General features: G+C 47.5%; 3 protein-coding genes across 5 annotated transcripts; 1 reads left to right on the top strand and 2 right to left on the bottom strand.

Annotated features, from left to right (window-relative positions):
• Positions 1-1,696: 1,696 nt before the first annotated feature.
• On the top strand, positions 1,697-5,000 carry LOC123123600 (phosphoribosylformylglycinamidine cyclo-ligase, chloroplastic/mitochondrial). 2 transcript variants are annotated; one of them, XM_044544137.1, is made up of 9 exons: positions 1,697-2,067; positions 2,619-2,713; positions 2,804-2,905; positions 3,031-3,090; positions 3,375-3,547; positions 3,687-3,798; positions 3,881-4,039; positions 4,520-4,675; positions 4,715-5,000. In XM_044544137.1, exons 1-9 carry the CDS (start codon positions 1,773-1,775, stop codon positions 4,718-4,720), a joined length of 1,158 nt encoding a protein of 385 aa, XP_044400072.1. In that variant the 5' UTR covers positions 1,697-1,772; the 3' UTR covers positions 4,721-5,000. The 2 variants fall into 2 exon arrangements, with proteins under 2 accessions (XP_044400072.1, XP_044400073.1); XM_044544138.1 differs by having other exon boundaries at positions 4,520-5,000.
• A 217-nt stretch (positions 5,001-5,217) lies between these two features.
• On the bottom strand, positions 5,218-5,786 carry LOC123123601 (uncharacterized). Its single transcript, XM_044544139.1, has one exon. It carries the CDS (start codon positions 5,687-5,689, stop codon positions 5,441-5,443), a length of 249 nt encoding a protein of 82 aa, XP_044400074.1. The 5' UTR covers positions 5,690-5,786; the 3' UTR covers positions 5,218-5,440.
• Positions 5,787-6,601: 815 nt separating this feature from the next.
• Positions 6,602-10,708, bottom strand: LOC123123599 (uncharacterized). Of its 2 annotated transcripts, none has more exons than XM_044544136.1 (6): positions 10,099-10,708; positions 9,018-9,232; positions 8,127-8,271; positions 7,963-8,048; positions 7,342-7,433; positions 6,602-7,206 (listed from the first exon to the last, which is right to left on the bottom strand). In XM_044544136.1, the coding sequence occupies exons 1-6, from the start codon at positions 10,489-10,491 to the stop codon at positions 6,947-6,949; spliced, it is 1,191 nt and encodes a 396-aa protein (XP_044400071.1). In that variant the 5' UTR covers positions 10,492-10,708; the 3' UTR covers positions 6,602-6,946. The 2 variants fall into 2 exon arrangements, with proteins under 2 accessions (XP_044400071.1, XP_044400070.1); XM_044544135.1 differs by having other exon boundaries at positions 8,127-8,313; positions 10,099-10,685.
• Between the last annotated feature and the right edge of the window lie 14,183 nt (positions 10,709-24,891).

The following is a 24,891-nucleotide window of genomic DNA, read 5'->3' as shown; positions in this document are numbered from 1 at the left end:
TCGGCTAGCCGAGCAAGGATTTCTCCTTGGCCTGAGGCTGAACAATCCCATAGCCGCCGTATCTGGAGTCGGGATGAGGAAGCCACGCTGGTCGGAGCCACCATGTCGGAAGGGGGGTTGGCGGGGCTGCACCTGCTGTCGGATGGTGGCACTGCTTCCCGACCCACAAGCGTTGGATCTGGCGAAAACGGAGGCTTTGAGTCGTACAGAGGCAGGCGGCGAAGCAAGCCACAAGCGGATGGGGCGACGGCGATCAGCAACGCCGGCAAGCAGAGACTGGAGGGACGCAGATCCATGCTACCGTGGCCATAGCCGTCGGGACGTCGGTGAGCCAGACGAGCTGGAAGGGACGCAACTGCCTGGTCACCGAGGCCGGAGCTGCCCGGCAAGGGACGCCGTCAGCCATGGACACCGGAGAGACGCGGGTCCAAGGTCACCGGGGCCAGAGCAGCACCAGCAAGTACCCACCTTGTGGAGCCCCGGGACTGCCACTAGCACCGTAGCCTCGTGGCCACCGTGTGAGCCTTCACCGCGGCTTGAGGGGAGGAAGGGCCGCCGGAGACAAGGGGGTCCGCCAATGCACAAAAGGCAGGCTACGAACACCCCCGCGACCGGCCGCAGGTCCGCCCAAATCACGCCCAAGTAGCACCAGGAGGACTGGGCCACGCCGAGGGAAGGGGGACCGCAGGGGAGGGAAAGGCGCACAAGGCCATGGCCTAGCACGCCGCACCTGTCGCCGGACCAGCAGGAACGCAGCAGCTGGGAGGGTGCGCCCGCGACGCACGCGAGGAACTCGGGGGCGCGGGGGGAGGGGCGGTGTTGGGGAAGCACGGGAGGGACGGATCCACCCCGCCGCGACCATCCCAGGGCGCGGCGCGGTAGAAGCGGGCGCCTCCCGGCGGTGGCAGCAGATGGATCTCGAGAGGGGCGCGGGGAAGCAGACGCGAGTTGGGGAGACGGATCCGCCCCGCCGCCACCATCCCGGGGCGCGGCGCGGCTTTGCCTGCCGGCCCTCCGGCGGCGGCGCAGCGGTGGTGGACGGGGGGTGGCTACCCGGCGGCGGCGGATGGGGTCTCCCCCGTGCCGCCAGAGGAGGCGACGCGGGGGGCGTTTCTTTCGCTCGTCTCGTGTAGTCATGGGTGGTGTACATGTTAGCTCTCTCGTGACTTGTATGGTTGTGCCCCTATGTAAAGTCCTAATATATTTCCTGGCAAGCAAATTGTCATAATGACACGTCATTTTTTGAGTATCCCAAAGTTGGAGTGCATTTTTCTTCTATAAATGGTATTCGGGAGATGAATTTTAATTCCAGATAGTTTGCAGTGACAGCTTTTTCTGGTGCTTCTAAGAAAGAAAAAAAAACTCAACTACACGGGTCGGGACGTCGCACCCATGGCCCGTACCCAAGCTAAATGTGTTCGTAGCTAAGGGTTTTTGTTCCCTCTTTATCTCTAACAAAAAATTTCTCCAACAAAAAAAAAAGTTGATCCAAAAATATAATTAAGAACATTTTCGAAGCACTCACTCTGTCCCAAAATAAGTGTGGTGGTTTTAGTTCAAATGAAACCACAACAACAATTTTAGTACGGAGGGAGTATAGTTTAGAGTTCAAAATTTATTTTTTTCTAACAAAAACAAGCACAATTTCCATTTTTAAAGGGGAGCAAAGAGATTTAAAACGCGACCCAAGGCACCGAATTCGGCGCACCCATCCATCCGCACCGCACGAGAGCATCCAAAAGCCCTAAACCTTTGCCCCCATTCCCCCACCCATGGGCGCCGGCCGCCTCCTCCACCTCGTCCGCGCGCCGGCGGCCGCCCCCGCGGGTCCCCTCCGCGGCCACCCCCAGCCCCACAGCCGGGTCCGCCTCCCCGCGACGCCCGCCGCCGGGATGCGCCGCGTTGCCGTCTCCTGCTCCGGCTCGGGCTCCGGCTCCGGCCCCGCCGACGAGGAAGGCATGACCTACAAGGGCGCCGGCGTGGACATCGACGCCGGCACCGAGCTCGTCCGCCGCATCCGCAAGCTGGCCCCCGGGATTGGCGGCTTCGGCGGCCTCTACCCCCACGGTGCACCTCCACTCTTCCTCATCTTTGCTTGCCTTTCCTGCTACTTTTTGGCTCTAGCCACCGGCGGTCCCTCTTGCTCGATGCGCCGGAATTCAGAGTTTGAGCATTGACAGGCAGGAAATCCGTTGCTTATGATTGTGCGTAGATTGGAAGTTGGTTGTACAGGGGAATGCCATGTCACATAATTGAATAATTGATTGACATATTGGCCTTTTTTGTGTCAGTGAGAGGGGGCGATTTTGTGAGGTACTACTACTGTTTGGTACATATATGTTGGCAGGTGCGGAAAGTGAGAGTTTCTTATTGTTAAAACCATTTTTGTAGTGTCGTAGTGTCAAAAATGGTCTTACATTTTGGGACGGAGGGAGTATTTGACTAAACAGTAATTGATATATGTATCTACCAAGCACGAACAGTATTATAGTATTAGGCTAGTAAGAGTAAGAGGTCTGCGTCGTGTATTTGACTAGTTATTACTCCTTTACTTACTTGGATACAGAAATGTGTTGCCGTGTTAGTAAAATTCGGTCTTCTGTTATTTTGTTGGACAGGGGATGAGTACCTTGTGGCTGGTACTGATGGAGTTGGGACGAAGCTGAAGCTCGCGTTTGAGACCGGTATTCATGATACCATCGGGATTGACCTGGTATGTTTTCACTCACTTTTCATACATGCCGTTTGTCAGATTTCCTAGGAGAGTCGATGAACATTTTCTGTGTCTGATCCATCGTGGCAGGTTGCTATGAGTGTCAATGACATTGTAACTTCGGGTGCGAAGCCATTGTTCTTCCTAGATTACTATGCTACGAGCAAGCTCGATGTGGACCTTGCAGAGAAGGTACTGTCAATATTGCTGCTCATTTATCACATCAATTCTTGCTCTTGCTCATTTTATCTGTCTTCTACCCATGGAGTATGATATCTATCTATCTTTGACTGTATCTTTATTTTGCACTTTCATAGGTTATCAAGGGAATTGTGGATGGATGCCAGCAATCAAATTGTATTCTCCTAGGAGGAGAGGTGAGATATTCTGGGATAATACGCAGATTTATAAACTGTCAGAGTACCTGATGATCTATGCATATCACTCTGACAGTAACTAGATGATCTGGCTATTTGATTATTTATTCTAGATACATGGACAAAGTCAACTGACAGTAAAGCATGAATACTTAACATAGCCATCTGTTTTACTTTTAGCATTGATATTTACTCTCCTGAAGCATTCCACATGGACCATACAACTCTGAATATAAGCAGCATTTAAAAAAACTGCATAACTCAGTTAGCTATTGTTAATACAGACCGCAGAGATGCCTGATTTCTACAAGGAAGGTGAATATGATCTGAGTGGTTTTGCTGTGGGTGCCGTAAAGAAGGATAAGGTCATTGACGGTAAAAGCATTGTGGAGGGGGATGTCCTGATTGGCCTTCCTTCCAGTGGGGTTCATTCGAACGGGTTCTCTCTCGCTAGGAGGTATGCATTTATCCAGCTCCATTTGTTTAAAATCCACATAGATGATTGAGAGTGCAAATCTGATGCCACTGATGCTTTCCTTTTGATACAATTATTGCTTCTAGTTAACGACAGTCGGAAAAATGTTTTTTTTTTCTAGAGTACTGGACAAAAGTGGACTCTCCTTGACTGATCCTCTCCCAAGAAATGATGGTGTAACAACTACTGTTGGTGAAGCTCTCATGGCACCAACTGTCATCTATGTCAAGCAGGTTAGCTTATTCTGACGGAAGTCTCATATCTCCAATTGGTCATTTCCTGAATTTCTGATTCAGTTGTTTGGAATGAAAAAAGGTACTTGACATTATCAGCAAGGGTGGTGTAAAAGGGCTAGCCCATATTACTGGTGGTGGCTTTACTGATAATATCCCAAGAGTATTTCCTAAAGGACTTGGGGCGAAAATTGTCACCGGGTCATGGCAAGTGCTGCCTGTGTTCGAGTGGCTTCAACAGGTAAGAGCAAACAAATCCATTAGCTTGTCATGCATATTTTTGGAGCCCCAGCGAATATAGTCGCTTGTTTACAATCAAAATAATTGGTTGATGATTCGGTATCCATCTTTAGAACTTATAATATCAGCCAGCCCAATGGTATTAGGACGTTAGAAACAAAACAAATATCTAAGTAACAATTTGTTTGATACTCGATACTAACATTGCTGAAAGTATGGTTAGTGCTGGCATGTGTATTAAAGGACTTGCAATGTTAAGCTTGAATCAGATGGGGATCTGGGAGCTAGGTAAAACATCACACAACCAAACAAGCATAGGATTCTGTACAGCCCAGAGAAATAATTGACACTTCATTTGACAAATTATTATTTTTTACACACTGAGTCGACACGATTTCTTTGTATGTTTGCTTGCATCCATCCAGTTTTTAAGCAATGTGCTTGTCTGTCTCCTTAGCTTTTGTTTTTCTGACACTTGTAGGTCGGCAAAATTGAAGACGCAGAGATGCTGCGAACGTTCAACATGGGCGTCGGGATGGTCCTTGTAGTAAGCAAAGACGCGGCGGACAGAATCCTCGAAGAGTCGAGCCCTGCTTACCGCATCGGAGAGGTGATCCAGGGCGAGGGGGTTCAGTACATCTGAGAGCTTACGCAAACATTCAAACTTCTTCAGTACATCTGAGAGCTTACGCAAACATTCAAACTTCTAATGGGTGAGAATTGTTTAGCTGATGGGCAAAGTAGCCCAGTTTTTCTGTAACCCCGTAATCTTACGGGGCTAAGTACGTCGGGAGTAAAAGTAGTTTACTCCAGTGAGATTTGACAAAAAACAGGAATAATGTTTCTGGGTTGGTGACAACTCGCTGCAAACAGCTGGTGTTGCCATCCTGAACATCACTTCACGGTTGATGTGAATGCCTCCAGTGTGCTGAATTTTCTTGAGAAATCATATCTATAAATTACATCGCCTGGCCTGTTCATCCATCTGAATGAAATGAAACTTTTTTGGGGGGAGACTGAAATGAAACATTGAGGCTTGCTTCTCTGTGCTGAATGAGGAGCATCTAGAAATTTTGCCCTCCCAGCTTACCAAGCGCATGGACTACAGATTTTCGTGGTCATGCATTGCTACAGAGTTACACGATTGCTACGCAACTTAATAAAGATAAGAGTATGATGTCGTCGAGGAAAAAACCGAGTTATTTGAATGATTTCTTCTCCGTATTTTGCTTGCATCCATAGGAACAAAATTAATAAGAAACGAAGGCGACTTTGCATGAAGGAGAAAACAGAAACATTATGAACAGGAGGGCCGGCGAGGTGGTCGAAGCACACGCCATGATATGCCAACGACGTGAACAGGATGTCGCCGCAGCATGTCAGATCGGCGTCGGTCGGCCGGTCACCGGCGGTGGTGGACGATGCCGGTGCGGCGGTCCTTGATCCAGCGGAGGCCGCGGCGGAGCGACGCCTTGACCCTGGCCTCCACGGCGTAGGCCTTGTAGGCGGCCACCCTCCTCCGCCTCTTGGCCTCCGGGTCGCCCGCCCACCACGACGGCGTGGTCACCGCCGACGACCCCCCGCTGCCGCCGCCGCCATTGTTCCGCGGCGGCCCCGCCGACGAGCCCCGGAACTCCTCCAGATCCCTCATCGTCTCTCTACCTCTGTTGCCTCTGCCGCGAAATGCAACGTGCCGGGGCGACCGCGTTTGCAGTTGGAGCACCGCGAGAGACCTGGCTGTATATATATATATATATAGACCGTGTGATATAGAGGAGGTAGAGAGATAGAGACGAGGCCGGCCATGACGGACGGACGGACGGACGGTATGATTGAGAGAGATCGGTCGACCTCCCACTGCCTGAAATTTTCGTCAGTAGTGCTTGGCAGGTCACGGCCGGACGCGCATTGTTCTTCTCCTTTCATCGTGCAAATCCTTGGGCCAGCTGACACCATGGTAAGGTAAATTTCCCGAAAAATTACACGACCATCGTAGTCCTAGTTGCCTAACATCATGGATAGATAGATTACACTCTTTTCCTTTTTTTTAGAAATTTTTGATGGGGTATAGATCACACTAGTTGCGAGGATAACCAACTTGACATGAACGAGTAATGCTACAAACAACATAAACCATGAGATTATTACAGCACTTTTGGCATGAGGTAAAAAAAAAATCAAATTTATGGAACAAGAGCGATTTGTTATTGTTCACAAATGTTATTTTTCGGTCGTAGTGGACGAGCAGTTCGCAAGTTGCCCGGCCAGCAGCAGCTGGGATTTACAAGGCAAAACAAGTGGCGCCCTACCAAGTCAAACCACATCGTTTCACAGCATGCACAGCCTGCGGATTTCTTTTTCATTAAATTATTATGAACTTCCCAATGCTCTGCTAATTTTGTCATACAAAATAAATCCAGAACATTACCTGTAGCCAAGTGGAGCATGATTACATAGAGAAACAGGCTAGCATATAACTTCTTTGCTTGATCAAACGTGCCCAGGACCAAAACAAAATGGCCCGAGGGGATCACATATATGCAAAACAAAGAAACTATCTTCATAACTAAATCCAATAATTTATTCTTTCCTATCATTTGCCTGAAAAGTTTTACAAGTCTCCAATTGTACTTCCGATCCATCATATCTCTAACTCCCCCACAAAAAGTTACCTACACCACACAGTTATAAACTTATTGGAGACGACAACAAGAGTCAAGCCCGCCCGCAATACAGGCACGCCTTTTTTAACTGATACAACCCCCACGGCAGAGGGGCGCTGCTGCACTATGTGCCATAACAGACTTGTGCTCAACGCACAGCCAGCAGAGTTCAGACTTGGCAACACACAGCCATCATCATCATATAACTAACACTCACAAAAAAGACATTTACAACACAAGAACAGTCATCTCCACGTCGCGCCGAAGTGGGAGACGAAGAACCGGAAGTCCGGGTGGTCCACCTGTACGCAGCGGAGCCAGTTGTCCGCCTCCTGCATCAGCGACGTGACGCTCTCCTGCTCCGGGGCGCCGTTGGACGCCCACAGGGAGCTGCGGAGCTTGTAGGACGCCAGCCCGAAGGCGGGCAGGGAAAGCCTGCCCGTTGCGGTGGCGCAGTGGCCGGTTCCCTCGAAGCCGGGGCATGCTGGTGTCGTGGGATGGCTATCTGCAAGTTGAAACCAGAGCATTTAGAAAGTGTTCCATGCACGTCCAGAATACTGGCGTCGTCTAGCGAAGGCAAGATAAAAAAATTCCTATTTTGTATGATGCTAGAAACAGGGCGCGGGTGCTGGTGTTTTACCCTTGGAAGGTGTTGCCAGGCAATGGAATGTCAAGAAGCAAGCGTCCAGGTCCTTCAGCGTCGGTCCTGTCGGGATTCTATATATGGGGTACCTGCAATCAAAGCATGAGGATGAAACCAGTAACGTATAGAATCATAGCAGCACTGCCAGTGCAGTGTTGCTCTTCTATCTTATGCTGAAATACAGCATGGTATGCTGAAATGCAGCACGATAGGCATGCCTAGTTGTTTAGGCATGGCAACTGGTAGGCATCCTCTGCATGGGCCAGCACAGTTGGCAAATGTTATAACTTGGCCAGCACTGTGATGGCGTCATGCTTAATTATAATGAAACCAAAACGTTGTCTACAGAAAAACAGGTACAACGTTATGGCCAGATGCTATCAAATAAAAATGAGGATGGCAGGTAATAAGTGGATAATACATGGCAGGTAATAAAAGGATATAATGAGGATGGCAGGTATTACGGAATAATTGATCACAAATAATTTAAACTCTCAGAAGTTTAGGAACATCTACAGCAAAAGAAGATAATACATGGCAGCCAACAAATGGAACAGAACACATCTTACCACTGGAAAAATGACTGACTAAACAGGCTCAAAAGTGTTTGAAACATACCATGCAACAGACATCCAACTGGATGGCAGCAAATCACAGCTTCTGAATGTCTTTAGAGCCGGAAATCTATCCGCAAGAACTGATACCTGGAAAGCATGCAGAATAAGATTCTATACACTGGAAGTCCGTAACATGCTTTGAGTTTTCAAAGAAACAAAACTTACCTTGTCTGTTAAAGGCTCTCTGCCATACGGAGGATCCCGCTCCAGATGCTCAAATATAGGAAAACTTGCAGATACAAAAGCATCGCCGTCCTCACTTTGTAAGACACCATTTTGAGCAGCATCAGTTTCACTGCTACTCTCACTGCTAAAATCCGTAGATTCCCCGTCACTTTCATCCAGAGGATGCCTTAAGCGAGAAAATTAAGTATAAGAAGTTATGCGCTAGCAAAGGTTTCGCCCAAACAAAAAACACATTCTAAACTAGCAATACTATGTTTCGAACCTATTCTCACGACTTCTCTTATTCGTCTACTTGTGTTTCTTATTATTCTTTTATATGTACAGAACATAGTTAAGGTTAACTTGCACACCAACCCTAGCTCATAGAAATGGCAAGCACTAAGTTACAAAGTCAAGCTCAACATCTGTACAGGTTGGTAAAGGAGAAACTTCTGAAATTACACAAGCTATACAGGATTTCACCACGAAAGTAGCTTAGACTTTAGCAAAGCAGTAGAATTTTCCTTTAAACATCTCTGGAGAAGTAGTAGAAACAAACGGAAATCTCTCCTCTACCCTCAGTTTTGCCAAACAGTATCCGTATGTATAAACTGGGACAGATTTTAATACACTAACATTTTAGGTAAGAGCAAGTATTATATAATACATACTAATTTTAGTACATTAAAGTGCATTCCTCACAATTTTAATTGTTATTTGTGTAGTTTGATACCATATATGAACATCCCCAAGCTCAAACAAAACAGATCATACCAAAAAAATGAGACAAATGAATCTGCTAGACAGATTGACCTATGGACTGTTTATATATCCCAAAAGGGAGAATTTCCTAGAAGTCATAACCTTGCATAGCGCATATAAGGTTGTTACCTGGTACTTGCAACAGGTCTAGATGGATCAGCATACAGCTGGATAGCAGAGAGATATGGCACATAATATTGTATCACAGAGTCACCGCCATTTAACACCAGGGGAACACCAGCCCCATAAGCACTCCACTCCCTGAAAGACTCCCAGAGATCATCAAGGCAAAAGTAAGGAGATGAATCCATGGCATCTCCACTCCTCCGCATCCTCAAGCTTGTCTGCAGAGAACAAAACCAATATAGCTTAATCGTAGAACAGAAGCAATATGTTGTTTTCCTTTAATAACCAAAAGTGGTCTACCTTTGACTGGAAATCAAAATCCATTTGCGCAGACAGAACATGTGCAAATATCACTACATGATTTAACCCTTCAGAGAAACTAATGACTTGTAGATGGCAATTGGCACAGATACATATTGCATGGATACGCAGATTGCAAGCAAAATCAGAGTACCTGAATAGTTACTATATCTAAGTTACAACAAGCGCAATTAGCAGAAAATCAAAAGCTCCAAAGAGACTAACTGTGTCAATTTCATTCGGTAACACTAGGAAAGTAGTGCTTAAATATAGACTAAACCAAACAATATTGGCTGAATAAGCATTCCTTCAAGACAAATTTCTTCTTGGAAACACATTTTAGCAATCATCAGTTGGGGGCCATGGCGACAGAAGTTTCTTAAGAAAAGTACACATGAACTGCAATTAGGACCATGCTGGAATTGAACAGCGGTTGCTGCTCACCATCCACAACTACTACCATTAAGAACTTTCAATGACCTGGAACAACCAATAATTCAAGCGAAATGCAGTCAGTCTGGAGTAAACTATGAAATGCGGCCTCGACATATTCATCCAGAATCCTTCACTTTCCTTTGGAAAATGATGCATCGACCATCTGAATAGACCTATATCGGTGAACAGAACACACCTAGACCAGAACAATCTACACACTATTATGTAGTCGCCACGTTTTAGCAGCTTACTAAATATATATGAATCTAAACTAAGTCCCTCTCGACCATGCGCCCCACATATGTAATCTAATCTACAACAGCACGCTTAGGCATGGAAGGATGGATACCTCGGGCATGTTCCGGACGGGCACGGAGGGCGTGGTGGAGGCGAGGAACCTGTCCAGATTCCCGGCCTCCTCCTCCTCCTCCGCGGCGGGCGCGGAGGACACGACATTCACCTCGGCCGCCGTGGACGCGAGCGAGGGCTTGGAGGAGGTGGAGGAGGAGGAGTCGGAATCCGCCCGGCCGTCGGCGTCGAGGGACGCGACCGCCGCCGCCGCCGCCGTCTTCCGCCTGGGGGAGGGGGACGGGGAGAGGGAGGGGGAGGTCGGGGGGCGGCGGCTCTGCAGGCCCTGCTGCTGGTGCTGCTGGCTCTGGCGGCGGTGGGGCGGGTAGTAAAAGCGGTCGCCTTTGAGCTGGCTGCGGGAGGAGGCGGCGGCGGCGCCGGAGGAGCCTGCCATGGTCGCGGCGGCGAGGCGGGGGGAGGTCAGGGATAGGGTTTGGGGGCGACGGGGGTGGGGGATTCGGTTCGGGGCGGGGAATTGGGATGCTTAGGGTTAGGGTTTTGCTGGCCCTTTTAGCCCTCTCTCGCTCGCTCGCTGGCTGCGGCGCTGCCTTTGTTTTTCAGACGGGGGTTTGGATCTGAAGACTGGGGGCGCAGGCGAGGGGAGGGGAGGACGAGGGCAAAGTACAGCGGCAGGCAGGCAGGCAGTTCCTCCTCGCGGTGGCAGGGTGAGGAGTTTGTGTGGTGTTTTGTATCTTTTCTTCATGTTGTATATCGTGTTTTAGTTTTCACGTGAAATCAGAGAGATCTTGGGGGGGGGGGGGGGGGGGGGGGGGGGGGGGGGGAGCGATAATACCGGTTCGTCTCCCGCGGATGTGCGATGGCCTCGGTATGATGCCTACTTTAGGCATCTATTGATGTTGTTGCGAGTTATGATGCCGCTTCGGGGGCGACATGGTGGAACCCGCGGGCGCCTTAAACCGACTCACGTGCAATAGGGTTGCGCCCGTGGAGCGGGGTGTCAAAATCGGAGAGATCTTAGGGGGGATGTCGGTTTACCTCTCGCGGACGTACGACGGCATCAATATGATGACTATTGAGGGCATATATTGACAGTACTACGAATTATGATACTGCTTCAGGGGGTGACATGGTGGAACCCACGGGCACCTTAAACCGATTCACGTGCGATAGGGTTGCGCCCGAGGGAAGCGGGGTACGTGTCGCTTGGGCATAGTTAGGTGGTATCTACTACGGATTGAAGTCGGTAGGAAAAAAGTTGGGACGCAGTAAGCCATCTTAATGACGGCGACAACAAGTATGGCGATTGCAATAGTTCGGATGACATGTATGTTGGTGGATGTGTGAAGACAGAGACAGGGGCACACGGGGGGGTTACGGTAAACTCCCCTCCACGCTTCACCACCGTGGATTCGCCTCTTCTCTGCCTGCCCTCCAACGGCCGATGACGGGGAAGAGTTTTTAGTCCTCGCAGGTGTCTTCCGGGCTTCGATCCTCCTCTAGTTTGTCCGTCCGGACGTAGTCGACAAAGCTCCGGTGTAGATTCTTGTCGTTCCCTTGGGGCGGTGAGGTTAAGGTTTCTTGTCATGTGGCGAGATTTGGTATCAGGTGCTTCAGATCTATGCGAGGGTTCAAGTGCGACGATTGTGGCTCCAGGGTGCTACTCTTTAGGGGCACGTGCACGAAACCTTCCCGACTGTCATTGACATGGTCAAGCCGGCTCCGGTAGGAGAGCGGCCACCACGACACGTGGATGGCTCGTTCTGGTGGCAGTAGTGCTCGTTTGGTGGTCTCGGAATCTCAATGTAATTTTTATTATGTTTAAGATGGTGTGCACTTTCGGCGAACTTTTGCAATAGATCTGACATTTTCGCAACAAAAAAGCATATCCAAAGTTAAAGCAACTCTAGCAGATGCCATATGAATTAGTCACACAAAACCGTTACACGGTTTGCTCTAAAACGATTTTGCGGGAACTTCTACCCCGACGCGGAACATATCTTGCAAAAGCGTATGCAAATTTTAAAAAATTAACATAAGTTGCGTTCTCGCTACATAGTTCGTCTAGAACACACCGGAGATCACCTACATTAAAACCAAAACATAAATAAGGTAGAACTAGCTTAACATCGAGGGTTGTGGCTTGATATCTCCTTTTTATTGATCCGGTATTGGAACAAGAAAGCGTATCCCGCACCTATTTCCCCATATGTGACCCTGGGTATCAAACCCACGAGAGGAAGATTCCCTTGAAGCAATGGTCTCTGGCAAGCTTTTGCTTAAGTGTCAAATCCAGGTTTTGACCGGATCAGCAAGCAAATTGTGATTCAAACACTTATAATAAAAAAAAGGTACGGGGATGAGGTCTTAATGCTTACAACCATGTATTGGTGTTAGGATAAAAAAATGATATTAGTTTTTGCTCGAGAAGTCACCCATCAAGAGGTACTTGCTTCGTATCGGAGTGGGGGATGTGTCCAATAACATCTTGACCGGCACAAGTCCTGCATCAAGAATCAGTTGTCCTACTGAAGGCCCTACCCGTCTCACGGGGTTGCCCCGATAATTAAGATAATAATATTAGACAAATGCATTGGGTGTTTAATGACTACATCTCATGAATTCCCAAGGATATGATCCATGTTACCCTACTAAACCTTGCTGCCACCGGTGTTGGGTATAACACTTTACGGTCCCCTTACTCCTAGCCTCACCGGTGCTCAATCTCCATGATCCTGGGTACCTGCAGGGATGAAGATCGCGGACAAGACCAGAGACACTTCACGAAACAATTTTATTTCGCACATACGAGACGTTGTGTCAAAGACTTCCATTGTCCTTCACCAAATACTTGGGGTTGCAAGGCTCGTGCCTCACCCCATACCTTACCGAACTAAACGCACATGGAGATCAGATCACGAGAAGAAAAAACATTGAAGAACACATCTTGGGATTGATTGATTGCAATATGTCTTACAATGAATGCCTTGTGCGATGCACGATTACTTGTATGAACTAGATGAGAGAGCACTATGGTGGTGGAGATGGCTATGGAGATGAAAATGGCGGCGGCTAGGGTTTGCGGATGAAGATGATGATAAAAGGTTCTCGCTATGCTCGACGCCCTCCTTTTATTAGCATTTCGATGGGGTCCCCTTTATAAAAGTTGTTCAGGTGGACGACCTACCTCGGTTTCCACGTCAAATTGCCACTCATGCGAGCGTGCGGTCGCATGGAACGCCATCTTTGACTCTGGTGGCCTTCTGACGCCTCCTGGTGACTTATTTCTTCTCCATTTTCCTTTCTTTCCTTTCTCGCAAGTGATTTCTTCCTTTTTAGCCCATTTCCTATGGAAAAATACCAAAGAGAGGATTTGTGGAATCCTTTGCATTCATTAGTCATTAGTGGCAAACTATCAGAGTGAATATCTCTCTTTAATGAAATATCTCGGTTTAAACAAGGTTGAAATGAGTGTAAAAATATCACTCATGAACTCCCCTAAGCTTAAACTTGATCGTCCTCGAGCAACATAGAGACAAATCTAAAGCATAAGGAACTAAGTTGTTTAAACCAAAATAATGAGAAGGTTTTGGTTCACTTATGATCAGTATGCCTAGATAGCCCTCCGCTTCTTGACCTGAAAACTTATCATAGATATAGCGGTGGCATGGTTATAGCGCAAGTGTTACTAAAGCAAAGATAATCAACACAAAGTTTCTCATCTACTAGATAAAACAACTTTGCAACATTTCATTTCATTTAATCTAGATAGCACTTGCTTGCTGGGAATGCATGGATGAGTTTCTTAAGATAGAGCCATGAAAACATAAGTTAGGGAGTAGAAAACATGTAGTAAAACACGATGCTCAAGTGCTCCTGAGCACACCCATAATTGTCTCCTCCTCTAGGCTCTAAACACTTTGTTTGAATCATTGTTTGCTGGAACTTTGATTGTCACGTGAAGGAGATTATGCCAAATAAGTGATCATGCGTAGGTTTTCGCAGTGGCTTAATGTTTGGGAACTATGGACCTTTAGCAATAATGTCTCTTTGGAGCTCTTTTGATCAGTCCACTTTATTTACCACATACACACTCACTCAAGAGAAAGCCGAATAATATTCATTTGTAGTGTTGCCACTATGTACGGGAACAAACTCATAGCCAAAATCCGAGTTGTCGCTCTTGGTGGATCGTTCATTGGCCAGCGGTGCTACGGCCCGAAGGAGCGACGCAACGTCGGGGCGACGGCGGGGACCGCGAGCCACGGCGCTACGGCACGAAGGGCGGCGCAGTGGCGGAGTGCGGGCCGGTGCAACCACGGGGACGGCCTCGCGGGCAGCGGCGGGGATCGCGACACTATGGCCCAAAGGCACGATGCAGCGGCGACACGCGAGTCGGTGCAACCACGGGGATAACCACGGGGTGGCGGCACTACGGCCCGATGAGGCGATGCAGTGGCGCGCTATACTCGGGGACAGTCTTCACGGGATCTTTGGAGGCGCGCACAACCGATGGGCCAGATCGGTCGCATGGCGTAGATGAGGTGGATCACGGGCGGGCGGATAATCAGTCTGATCGCACGCGAGGTCGGGGATGCCGCTCGGTGGAGGCGGGGTGGTGGTGGAGTCCAAGATGAAACTGGCGATGATGGCCAGCGAGTCCGACGCAGCCGGCGTGAGGAAGCCGGCGACGGGGCCGCAGTCGGCCCAAGGCATCTGGCAACGGGGCCACAGTCGACCCAAGGCAGCCGGCACGGGGCAGCCAGCGACGGGGCTGCACAGATGCGGTGGAGGCAGTGGATGATGAAGAAGTCCCGGTCGGAGCAGGGCGGCGACTGCCGGCGCAGGGCGACGGGTGGCAGACGTGCGAGCGACGGCCGAGAGGGCCGGCGTGTCGCGCAAGGCCGCAGGGTCGAAGTGGATGCCGGGTGGTCGTGCCGATGTCGGAGTAGAGGCGCGGGGTCGACGGGGGCTGAAGGAAATATGCCCTAGAGGCAATAATAAAGTTGTTTTTTTTTTAATTTCCTTATTCATGATAAATGTTTATTATTCATGCTAAAATTGTATTGACCGGAAACCTTAATACATGTGTGAATACATAGACAAAACAATGAGTCCCTAGTGAGGCTCTACTTGACTAGCTCATTGATCAAAGATGGTTAAGGTTTCCAAAACATGGACATGAGTTTTCATTTGATAACGGGATCACATCATTAGGAAAATGATGTGATGGACAAGACCCATCCGTTAGCTTAGCATGTTGATCGGTAAGTTGTATTGCTATTGCTTTCATGTATGTCAAATACATATTTCTTTGACTATGAGATCATGCAACTCCAGGATACCGGAGGAATGCCTTGTGTGCTATCAAACGTCACAACGTAACTGGGTGATTATAAAGGTGCGCTACAGGTATCTCAGAAGGTGTCTTGTTGGGTTGGCATGAATCGAGATTAGGATTTGTCACTCCGAGTATCGGAGAGGTATCTCTGGGCCCTCTCGGTAATGCACATCATAAGAAGCCTTGCAAGCAAAGTGACTAATGAGTTAGTTGCGGGATGATGTATGATACATCTCCAACGTATCTACTTTTTCTCACGCTTTTCCTCTTGTTTTGGACTCTACTTTGCATGATTTGAATGAAACTAACCCCGGACTGACGCTGTTTTTAGCAGAACTACCATGGTATTGTTTTTGTGCAGAAATAAAAGTTCTCGGAATGGAACAAAACTTCGCTAGGATTTTTTATGGAATAAATGAGAATTTCTGGAGCCAAGACCTACCGGAGAGGGGCCCCTGGGTGGGCACAACCCATCAGGGCGCGCCCCCCTCTCCTGGCGCGCCCAGGTGGGTTGTACCCACTTGGTGGCCCCGCAGACCTCAACCCTTTTACTATAAAATCTCATATTTCCAGAAAAATCAGGGAGAAAGAATTATCGAAATCCACGAGACAGAGCCGCCGCCAATCCCTGTTCTTCCTCAGGAGGGCAGATCTGGAGTCCGTTTGGGGCTCCGGAGAGGGGGGTCTTCGTTCTTCCTTATCACCAACCCATCTCCATCGCCAGTTCCATGATGCTCCCCACCGGGAGTGAGTAATTCCTTCGTAGGCTCGCTGGTCAGTGAGGAGTTGGATGAGATTCATCATGTAATTGAGTTAGTTTTATTAGGGCTTGATCCCTAGTATCCACTATGTTCTTAGATTGATGTTGCTATGACTTTGCTATGCTTAATGCTTGTCACTTTGGGCCCGGGTGCCATGAACTCAGATCTGAACCGTTTATGAATTCATCATTATATCCATGTTTTAGATCCGGTCTTGCAAGTTATAGTCACCTACTACGTGTTATGATCCGGCAACCCCGGAGTGACAACAATCGGACCCACTCCCGGTGATGACCGTAGTTTGAGGAGTTCATGTATTCACTATGTGTTAATGCTTTGTTCCGGTTCTCTATTAAAAGGAGGCCTTAATATCCCTTAGTTTCCAATATGGACCCCGCTGCCATGGGAGGGTAGGACAAAAGATGTCATGCAAGTTCTTTTAATAAAGCACGTATGACTATTTACGGAATACATGCCTACATTATATCGATGAACTGGAGCTAGTGTCGTATCGCCCTAGGTTATAACTGTCACATGATGAATATCATCCAACAAGTCACCGACCCAATGCCTACGAATTTATCTTATATTGTTTCTGCTAAGTTACTACTGCTATCATCACTATTACACTTGCTACAAAACTACTGCTATCACTGTTACTGTTACCGTTGCTGCTGCTACTATTATCAAAACTATCAAACTACTTTGCTACTGATCACTTTGCTGCAGATAATTAATCTCCAGGTGTGGTTGAATTGACAACTCAACTGCTAATACCTTCAAATATTCTTTGGCTCCCCTTGTGTCAAATCTATAAATTTGGGTTGAATACTCTACCCTCGAAAACTGTTGCGATCCCTTATACTTGTGCGTTATCAAAACCTTTTTCTGGCGCCGTTGCCGGGGAGCATAGCTATATTTGTTGAGTCACTTGGGATTATTATCATATTATCACTATGAAGAATCTGAAGGATCCAAAGACTAAGATATTTCCCTTAAAGACGAGGGGAGGTAAGGAACTACCGTCCAGTTCTGCTTTAGATTCACCTTCTGTTATGAGTAAACTTGCAACACCACCACATGCTATCAATTCTAATATGTCGCGAGTTATTGATGATGCTACTTCTGCTATGAATGATGCTTATGATGATGCTAGTACCTTGCTTGAAAATTATGATGTGCCACTTGGTGATTTTCTTGATGCACAAATTGCTAGAGTAATACAACCTGATGTTGTTGAATCTAATGATGAGCTTGAAACTGAATCTCCTGAAACACCTGCTAGAACTAGTCCTTCTAGATATGAATTGCCTAAGGTACCGGAAGGTTATGTTATGAATGAGGAGACAACTAGAGATATTCTTGCTTGTAAGGATAGAGATGATCTAGAGAAATTACTATGCAAGTACAAAGAAAAATCTCTGAATGCTAGAATGAAATGTGATCCTAAGTTTGCTACTTCACCTATCTTTATTGATGACAAGGATTATGAATTCTCTGTCGACCCAGAGTTAATTACTTTGGTTGAATCTGATCCTTTCCATGGTTATGAAACTGAAACTGTTGTGGCACATCTTACTAAGTTGAATGATATAGCCACCCTTTTTACTCATGATGAGAAAACTCGTTATTAATTTATTCTCAAATTATTTCCTTTCTCATTAAAGGGTGATGCTAAAGCTTGGTACAATACTCTTGCTCCTGGTTGTGTGCGTAGTCCCCAGGATATGATTTATTACTTCTCTGAAAAATATTTTCCTGCTCATAAGAAACAAGCTGCCTTATAGGAAATATTTAACTTTGTGCAAATCTATAATACCTAAATAGTTCATCCCCACTATGTTATTTCTCTTAACATGCAGCCTATCCACATCAGCAAACTGCCACATCATCATTTAGTTTTTCATTTAACTAATTTCTATTGGCATGTAGACATGCATGTCGTCGTTGCTCAGTTTGCAGACTTAAATTAGCACAGAAGCCATATGATCTCAATTCGCACACATACCAACCCATTCTCCTTCATTCCCGTCCCATCCCCTTCCCCTACCGGCTCCTTCCTTCGTTTAATTGGTTATTCTGGAATGAGAGAACCTAACCCTGGAAGGTGGCAACAAGAAAAAACCAGAGTGAACTCCAGGAAATTTAAGCCTGCCGGGAGGCCCTTTGCTCAGAGAAGCCTTGCTTTTTTTTCCTGATTTGTAAACCTTCTCACAACTTTGTCTTTTGCTGTGAACTACTATATGTTTGTTATGTTCTATGAATCATTGAGATGTATAAAATTGCTTAACTTATGCTTTTCAAGTCTTTTATGAAGACGAGTTTAATGTGAGTGTTCCACATGAGCGCTGGACTAGCGTGTGAACGTTTGGAATTTATTACATTGTGGCCTCAATTAACTACATGAACCACTGTAACAAGATACATAGTTGCTTATATGTCAGACAGCAGATTGTTGATTGTTAGTTGGTCGATAGCCTAGTGTTGAAGCGAGCTGAGCCAAATTGCCGTGTTTTGCACAACTGCTTACAAGTGGGGTAGCACCAATAGTGTTTACAAGTACTTATGTATACGTCGGCGCACGGTTCTCGAACGAGTGCTCTATTTCATCAAAACACACACTGCTCGTATGATAAACCGTGACAACTTATGTCTTACCATGCCATATTCATGAAAAAACTAGTTAGGACGCATCTGTTTCAGCAACAATTACGATGGTTCTCACATGATTCACGGGCACACAAAAGTAGCAGCAGTTCCCATAGACGGATTCAAACAGAGTACTAGCCCCAGAGGGGTCGATAACAGGCAAGGTTCGGATAATTAGACACAATCCAAACTACTATTAAACACTAGCTGGGGCAACTATTTCATGCCTCGATCTAATTTGGGCTGGACACAAGACGGACCTTGCCATGAACATCATCGAGGACGTCCCGCAGCAGCTCAATCCTGTGAACCTTCATGAAGACAACCTTGTGGCCTTCCCACTGATAAACTTGTTTGTGGAGGCATGGCACGTCATCTTCCTGTGTAATCTTGACAAGAACAGTATGCCTCACAAACGAAGGAGTAGCTTCGAACTTCTTGTGCTTCAGTACACCCTGGACAACACGCCTGACAACAGTGAGGCTGGAATACAACTCTTCATTGGTATAACCGCAAATGGCTTCCAGGATCCAACAGCCTAAGAACTCTGTTTTCCCAGTGCGTATATTCAGGTCGTCCGCCTCATAGCGAGTGACATGTACAACCACACAATCCTTGTCTGCATTAGGGCTCTAATTGAAACAGAAACAAATTCTGAATTACTTTTCAGTATAAGAAACACAAGTTATTTAAACCACTATGTATAGCATGGCATCAAAGCTAATAAAATTTGCATTATTAATCACCACATACTTCCTTTTCTAAAAAAATCACCACATACTTAGATGAAAAACCACAATCGAGATCGGCAAAGAAGGAAATCACCTTAGGCGGCTCAGCGGGGGGGACACATCCTCGAAGGGGGAAAACTGCTCCTGCAGTGCCACGGGGGCTGTAACCTCAAACGGGGCGTCGACCATCTCAGTAGTGGCCGTGAGCGTATCTGGGGTCGGCTCGGTGGTTGCCTCCATCTTCTTGGAGCTCTCTGTCTCGTGTGGATCAGCCTCCCGCGTCTGCTCCAATATCTGCAGATCTTTGCCTGGTTCTCCTTGGTCCATCATGAAACTGACGAATACTAGGAGACCACTGAAAGGAAAACACAATCGCAATGACAATGAAACAAGAAAGAGAGTGAGGATCGGTTACTGCTTTGCAAAAGTTCTTTTTTTTTCTCTGAACGAAAATATACCAATATCACGGATCCGCTTACCTTCCCTTCGTTCGGAGAGAAGAACAGTGGCAGGTGCGAGTGTTGCCTTTCTTGAAGACGGTGAGGGAGAAGGGGATTCAGCGAAGAGTGAAATGATGGTTGCTTCGTCCGTCAAACTTAGACTGCGGGGAGGTGGGGTTTTGTGATACGACGGCTCGTTACTGCCGCGCTACGACCGGGGTGACTCCCCGCCTGCATACTGCCTTCTAATTTGGTGGATGGCATTTGGGCCCGCGCGCTGCATGGCCCGCATGTCGGTGAACAAAAGTATAACGACATTCAGTAGAGGGAGACATTTCAATGACCTAGGAGGAGCCAGAAGCGGTAGAGTGTCTCCACTGTACTAGTAGTAATTGTTTCTCTGGGCCCAAGACAAAACAGCCCATCCACACTAGTAAATAGTAAAATCAATTCAAAAGCCCATATATTTACTGAATGAGAGGCGCTACCCACACCCAGCACACCGCCCCCCCCCAAAAAACCTGGGTGCTCTTCTTCCTCCTCGCTCCCACCCACCTCACGTCAGCTCGCTCCACTCGTACCCCCAAATTCCTCACCTCACTCCTACAGAAAACCCCAGCTCCCCTTCTTCCTCACTCCTACAGAAAAACCCCAGCTCCCCTTCTTCTTCGCTCGCACTACAACTAGGCTCGTCATTCATTACTCTGCTCAAATCCGTGAGCGCGACGCGACGCCCTCGAGGAAAATGGAGTCGGCTGACCCCAGCGCCAAGAAGATGAGGCTCCCGCCAGCGGCGACGCCTGTTGTAGATCCTGCACCCGGCAGCGCGGGGAGAAGCGGCGACCCCGCCCCCACCGGATCCGAGGAACCCGTAGAATCTCGAGTGGACCACATCAGCAATCTCCCGGACGCCGTCCTTGGGGAGATCATCTCGCTTCTCCCCACCAAGGATTGTTGCCGCACCCAAGTCCTCTCAATTCGGTGGCGCCCTCTATGGCGCTCCGTGCCCCTTAATCTTGAGTGTCGTCAGCTATCTCTCTTCAATGATTTTGAAATCCCCAGAGCCATCATCTCCTCCCACCAGGGCTCCATTCAAAGCCTCTGCATCCCGTCATGCTACCTGAGCAAGCAGACCATGCCCTGCACGGTGGACGCCTGGCTGAAATCCCCTGAATTCACAGAACTACAGCTGCTTGAGTTCTAATATTCCCCTGGAAATCACATACCACATACCGAACGCCATGAACTTGTGCCCTCAGCATCAATGTCCATCTCGCGGTTTTCGTCCTCTCTCCACACCGCCACCTTTGCGTTGTGCTACCTACCAGACAATCTGGTACTAAACCTTTGACTCCCATTTCTCAAGAAACTTTCACTTGTGCGGGTTCCTATATCGGAGGCCTCATTGCACAGCATCATCGACTCCGGTTGCCTTGCGCTGGAGTGCTTGGTGCTTGTTTTCACAGTTAGAATCGGTTGTCTCCAAATAAAGTCGCCTAACCTTGTAAGAATTGGAATTTATTTTGACGGAAGGCAGCTCATCATCCAAGATGCCCCTTCACTTCAAAGGTTGATCCTTGATTCTAGTTATTCACCGTTGCAAATAACCGTCCTCTCTGCGCCTAAACTGGAGACCTTGGGTGTAATACATGATCTCTGTGCTCATTTCAATATGGTGCTTGGCTCCACAGTTCTTCAGGTACTTTATATTATCATCTACACTTGTAACCATAAGCTGCATTTTAAATTTCTGCACATAATTTATATATCATCTTGGAGTACACATTTTGTACTAATATTATGTTCTATGCTCAATGAAGAGTTTCTCCATGGATGGCCTATCAATGGTGCTGGATTCTGTCAAGATCTTATATATCCAAATGAATAGTTTTGATCTGAACAAGATTATTGGCTTGCTGCAATGCTTTCCATGTCTGGAGAAGTTGTATATAAAGGTGATAATTTCACGCACATTGGAAGCCCGCATATAGTGTACTAGAATTAACCGTTCAGCTGTTGCTCTTTCGACACTCTTCTTTTAGACCTTAACTGTTTTCAATCTTCATGTCTATTTAGGCAACAGGACGGGGTAAGAAAGTTATAACCAATCGGTGGATTCGTAAGCATCGGGATTATCTCACTTCTCATGAGATTCGATTGAACACAATAACGCTAGAACGATATGTAGCCAACCGTGCAAACACAAGATTTGTCACATTCTTCCTGCTGAATGCGAGGTTACTATTGTCCATCAGCCTTAAGTTTATCAGCAGCATGGTTTTGATGGATGGGTATCTCAAAGAGCAAAAAAAGGAGTTTCAGGTGGGCAAAAGAGCTTCTGAACATGCCGGACTTCTATTTACAACATATTGTGGTCATAATCCAGTAAATTTTATGACCCAGGATGTTCATTCTATGGACCTGAGCGATCCATTTGACTGTGACTGCCGAAAACAGTGCTGGAGTTAGATGTTGTTGCCCTTTTCAATCTGGTTTTTTTGTAAACCTGATGAACAATTAACCCTCGTGCTTTTGTACAGTTTGTAAGCTGGAGTTAGATGTTCCTGCCCTTTTCAACTCGGTTGTGACTGTCATATTTTCTTTGAAACAAGGCAAATGGCTTGCCATTCGTTTAATTTAGAGTGAAATATTGTAACAAATCCCAACCAAGGGAAATAACATCACTCTCGTCGGCTGCTTGAGCTCACTGTGCATTACAGAAGCCAAGTGATTAGCCCCCACCAGCACCCACAAACTTATTTCGAACTAGCACATCAAATGGGCTGTAAATTTTCATAGGAAAGGCTGCATGACAGTGACAGATTTGGATTCTGACATTTGGGACCCGCGAGGAAATAGCCTATCCAAGGTGGTGTCGACTTACTAGCCAGTCAACAAACGATTCTGCCTACCAGCCGTTGGATTAACATCCAACATCTGTCGTGTATCTTCTATCTCTTGTCTTCTTCTTCCTCCAGCCGCCCAAACCAAACCACCCCGTCGGCTCCGCCTGCTCCCGCCTCCCATGGCTGGCTGCGCCTCCGCCGCCCTACCGTACGTACCCTCCAACGTTGGCCAGTCCCTCCCTCTACTCCCCCACACGTCCTGTTATTCTCCGGCGACGTCAGCCCCAACACGCACCCGCGCCCGAACCAGGCAACCCTCGTACTCCCCTCCGCCTGCGACTGGACCGGCGCATCTTCAACGACTCCTGTTCGTTCCGTCCGAGGCCTCGCCATCGTCCTCCGCCTTGCGGCCTTGGTTCGCCCGCCGTGCGCGGTGCGCCGCCCTCTTGCGTTGTCAACGTCTTCAACAACCGAGAGGAAGAAGGAGATGACTGTACGTGGAGAGGATGACAGCAGGGACCCACCAGCGTCATGGCAGTACGCAAGCAAGTGCCTCTATAGTACAAGCCCAAAAATATGGTTCCTCCTAATGGTTGGACATCTGGGGCTCAAGCCATTGTCAACGTAGTCAATAAACGAGAGAATTACACTACGAGCGGCTGACACCAGGGACCCAGCAAGTCGCGCAGTTTTTTTTAGGAACAAGCAGTTGTTATTTATACTAGTTTTAGCGACGAATTAGGGTAACAACGGGGCTGTGCGGGGGCTGTGGCCCGTCTAGGCAGGGTTTTATTTATGTTTACCACATCATGAGCCCAGTTGTATTTTTTTCTTGCTGAAAATGGCTAGCCCAGTTCTATTTTTTTTAAGAAATACCCAAACAAGGCCTACTTGCTTTATCGGCCCTGCTGGGCTGCAAATCTTTCAAGACGAGGAGAGTTTCATTTGGTTTGCCCAGAAATGGGCTGTACATTTTTAAAACACATCAAACCGGGAATTAGTTTCAAATTTTTTTCATTACAAGATCTTAAATTCCATTGATTTTTATGCGTGGACAATTATTTGGATTTTATATTTATATAAATTATTTTTCAAAATAGTTTGAATGTGAATCAATATTTCTGGATTAAAAATAGTTGACCGCACCGAAATATGCAAAATTTCGTATACTTTTTAACCGTGGCCATAATATGGGGTGTAATGCTAACAAAAAGAAGATGTGCTCCAAAAAAATTCTTAAGAATTAGCAAATGGGCTGTACATTATTAGAAATAATGGCAGATGGGCTCTATGCTATTTTCCACATATTTGAGGCTGACTTGTGCGCCTACTACAGGTTGACGCGTATGCTTTCATAAAAAAAAGGTTGACGCACACGCAACGCCCTGTCAACTTAGTCAACACACGAGAGCAGTGACTGTTGGATGTCCATCCAACGGCTATCGTGCTTCTTCAATCTCTGCTCTTCATGCTCCAGCCGCTCAAACAAGCGCCGGCGAGACTGCCTGCTCCCTCCTCCTGCGGCCGGCTATGCTGCCGCGCAGGCCTCACGGCCCCACCGTACTCCCATCGCTGGCCTAGCCATCCCTCTACTCACCCACACATGTTGTTATTCTCCGGCGACGGCAGACGAACCAGTAAACCCTCGTACTCCTCCGCGTGGGAAACAACTGTCGAGTATTCCCTGGCTCCATGTCATTCCCTTCCTAGGCCTCGCCGTCGTCCACCGCCCTGGTGCTCTCGGCGCGGCCTGGTCAACGTGGTCAATGAACGACATCCATCGGAAGTGGACTGTACGTGAAGAGGCTGACAGCTGGGTCCACGGCCGCACGCAAGGAAATGCCTCCTTATTACGCGCAAAATAATGATTCCTCCACCAGACAGCTAGGACCCACAGGAAGGGCCTCTGTATTTCATGAAAAAAACATTCCCCCCGCTGACAGGTCGGACCCACCAGCTATATCTTCGCACGCAAGGAAGTGCCTCCTTATTACGCCCAAAAAAATGAATACCCCCTGCTAGCTGGGACCCACCATATTGTTAGGCCAACTTGTGGGCCTACTAAGTT

Source organism: Triticum aestivum, chromosome 5D, assembly GCF_018294505.1.
Source record: "Triticum aestivum cultivar Chinese Spring chromosome 5D, IWGSC CS RefSeq v2.1, whole genome shotgun sequence".
NCBI classification, from domain to species: domain Eukaryota; kingdom Viridiplantae; phylum Streptophyta; class Magnoliopsida; order Poales; family Poaceae; genus Triticum; species Triticum aestivum.
The sequence above is the reverse complement of the archived record's forward strand: the minus strand, read 5'-3'. Positions and strand labels throughout refer to the sequence as shown.

Coding starts and splice junctions, on each gene's coding strand:
- LOC123123600 (XM_044544137.1), top strand. CDS start 1,773: ATGGGCGCCGGCCGCCTCCTCCACCTCGTCCGCGCGCCGGCGGCCGCC. Junction 2,714..2,803: donor ATACCATCGGGATTGACCTG/GTATGTTTTCAC, acceptor CCATCGTGGCAG/GTTGCTATGAGTGTCAATGA. Junction 3,091..3,374: donor GTATTCTCCTAGGAGGAGAG/GTGAGATATTCT, acceptor TTGTTAATACAG/ACCGCAGAGATGCCTGATTT.
- LOC123123601 (XM_044544139.1), bottom strand. CDS start 5,689: ATGAGGGATCTGGAGGAGTTCCGGGGCTCGTCGGCGGGGCCGCCGCGG.
- LOC123123599 (XM_044544135.1), bottom strand. CDS start 10,491: ATGGCAGGCTCCTCCGGCGCCGCCGCCGCCTCCTCCCGCAGCCAGCTC. Junction 8,049..8,126: donor GAGAGCCTTTAACAGACAAG/GTAAGTTTTGTT, acceptor CATGCTTTCCAG/GTATCAGTTCTTGCGGATAG. Junction 7,207..7,341: donor CCTGGCAACACCTTCCAAGG/GTAAAACACCAG, acceptor TTCAACTTGCAG/ATAGCCATCCCACGACACCA.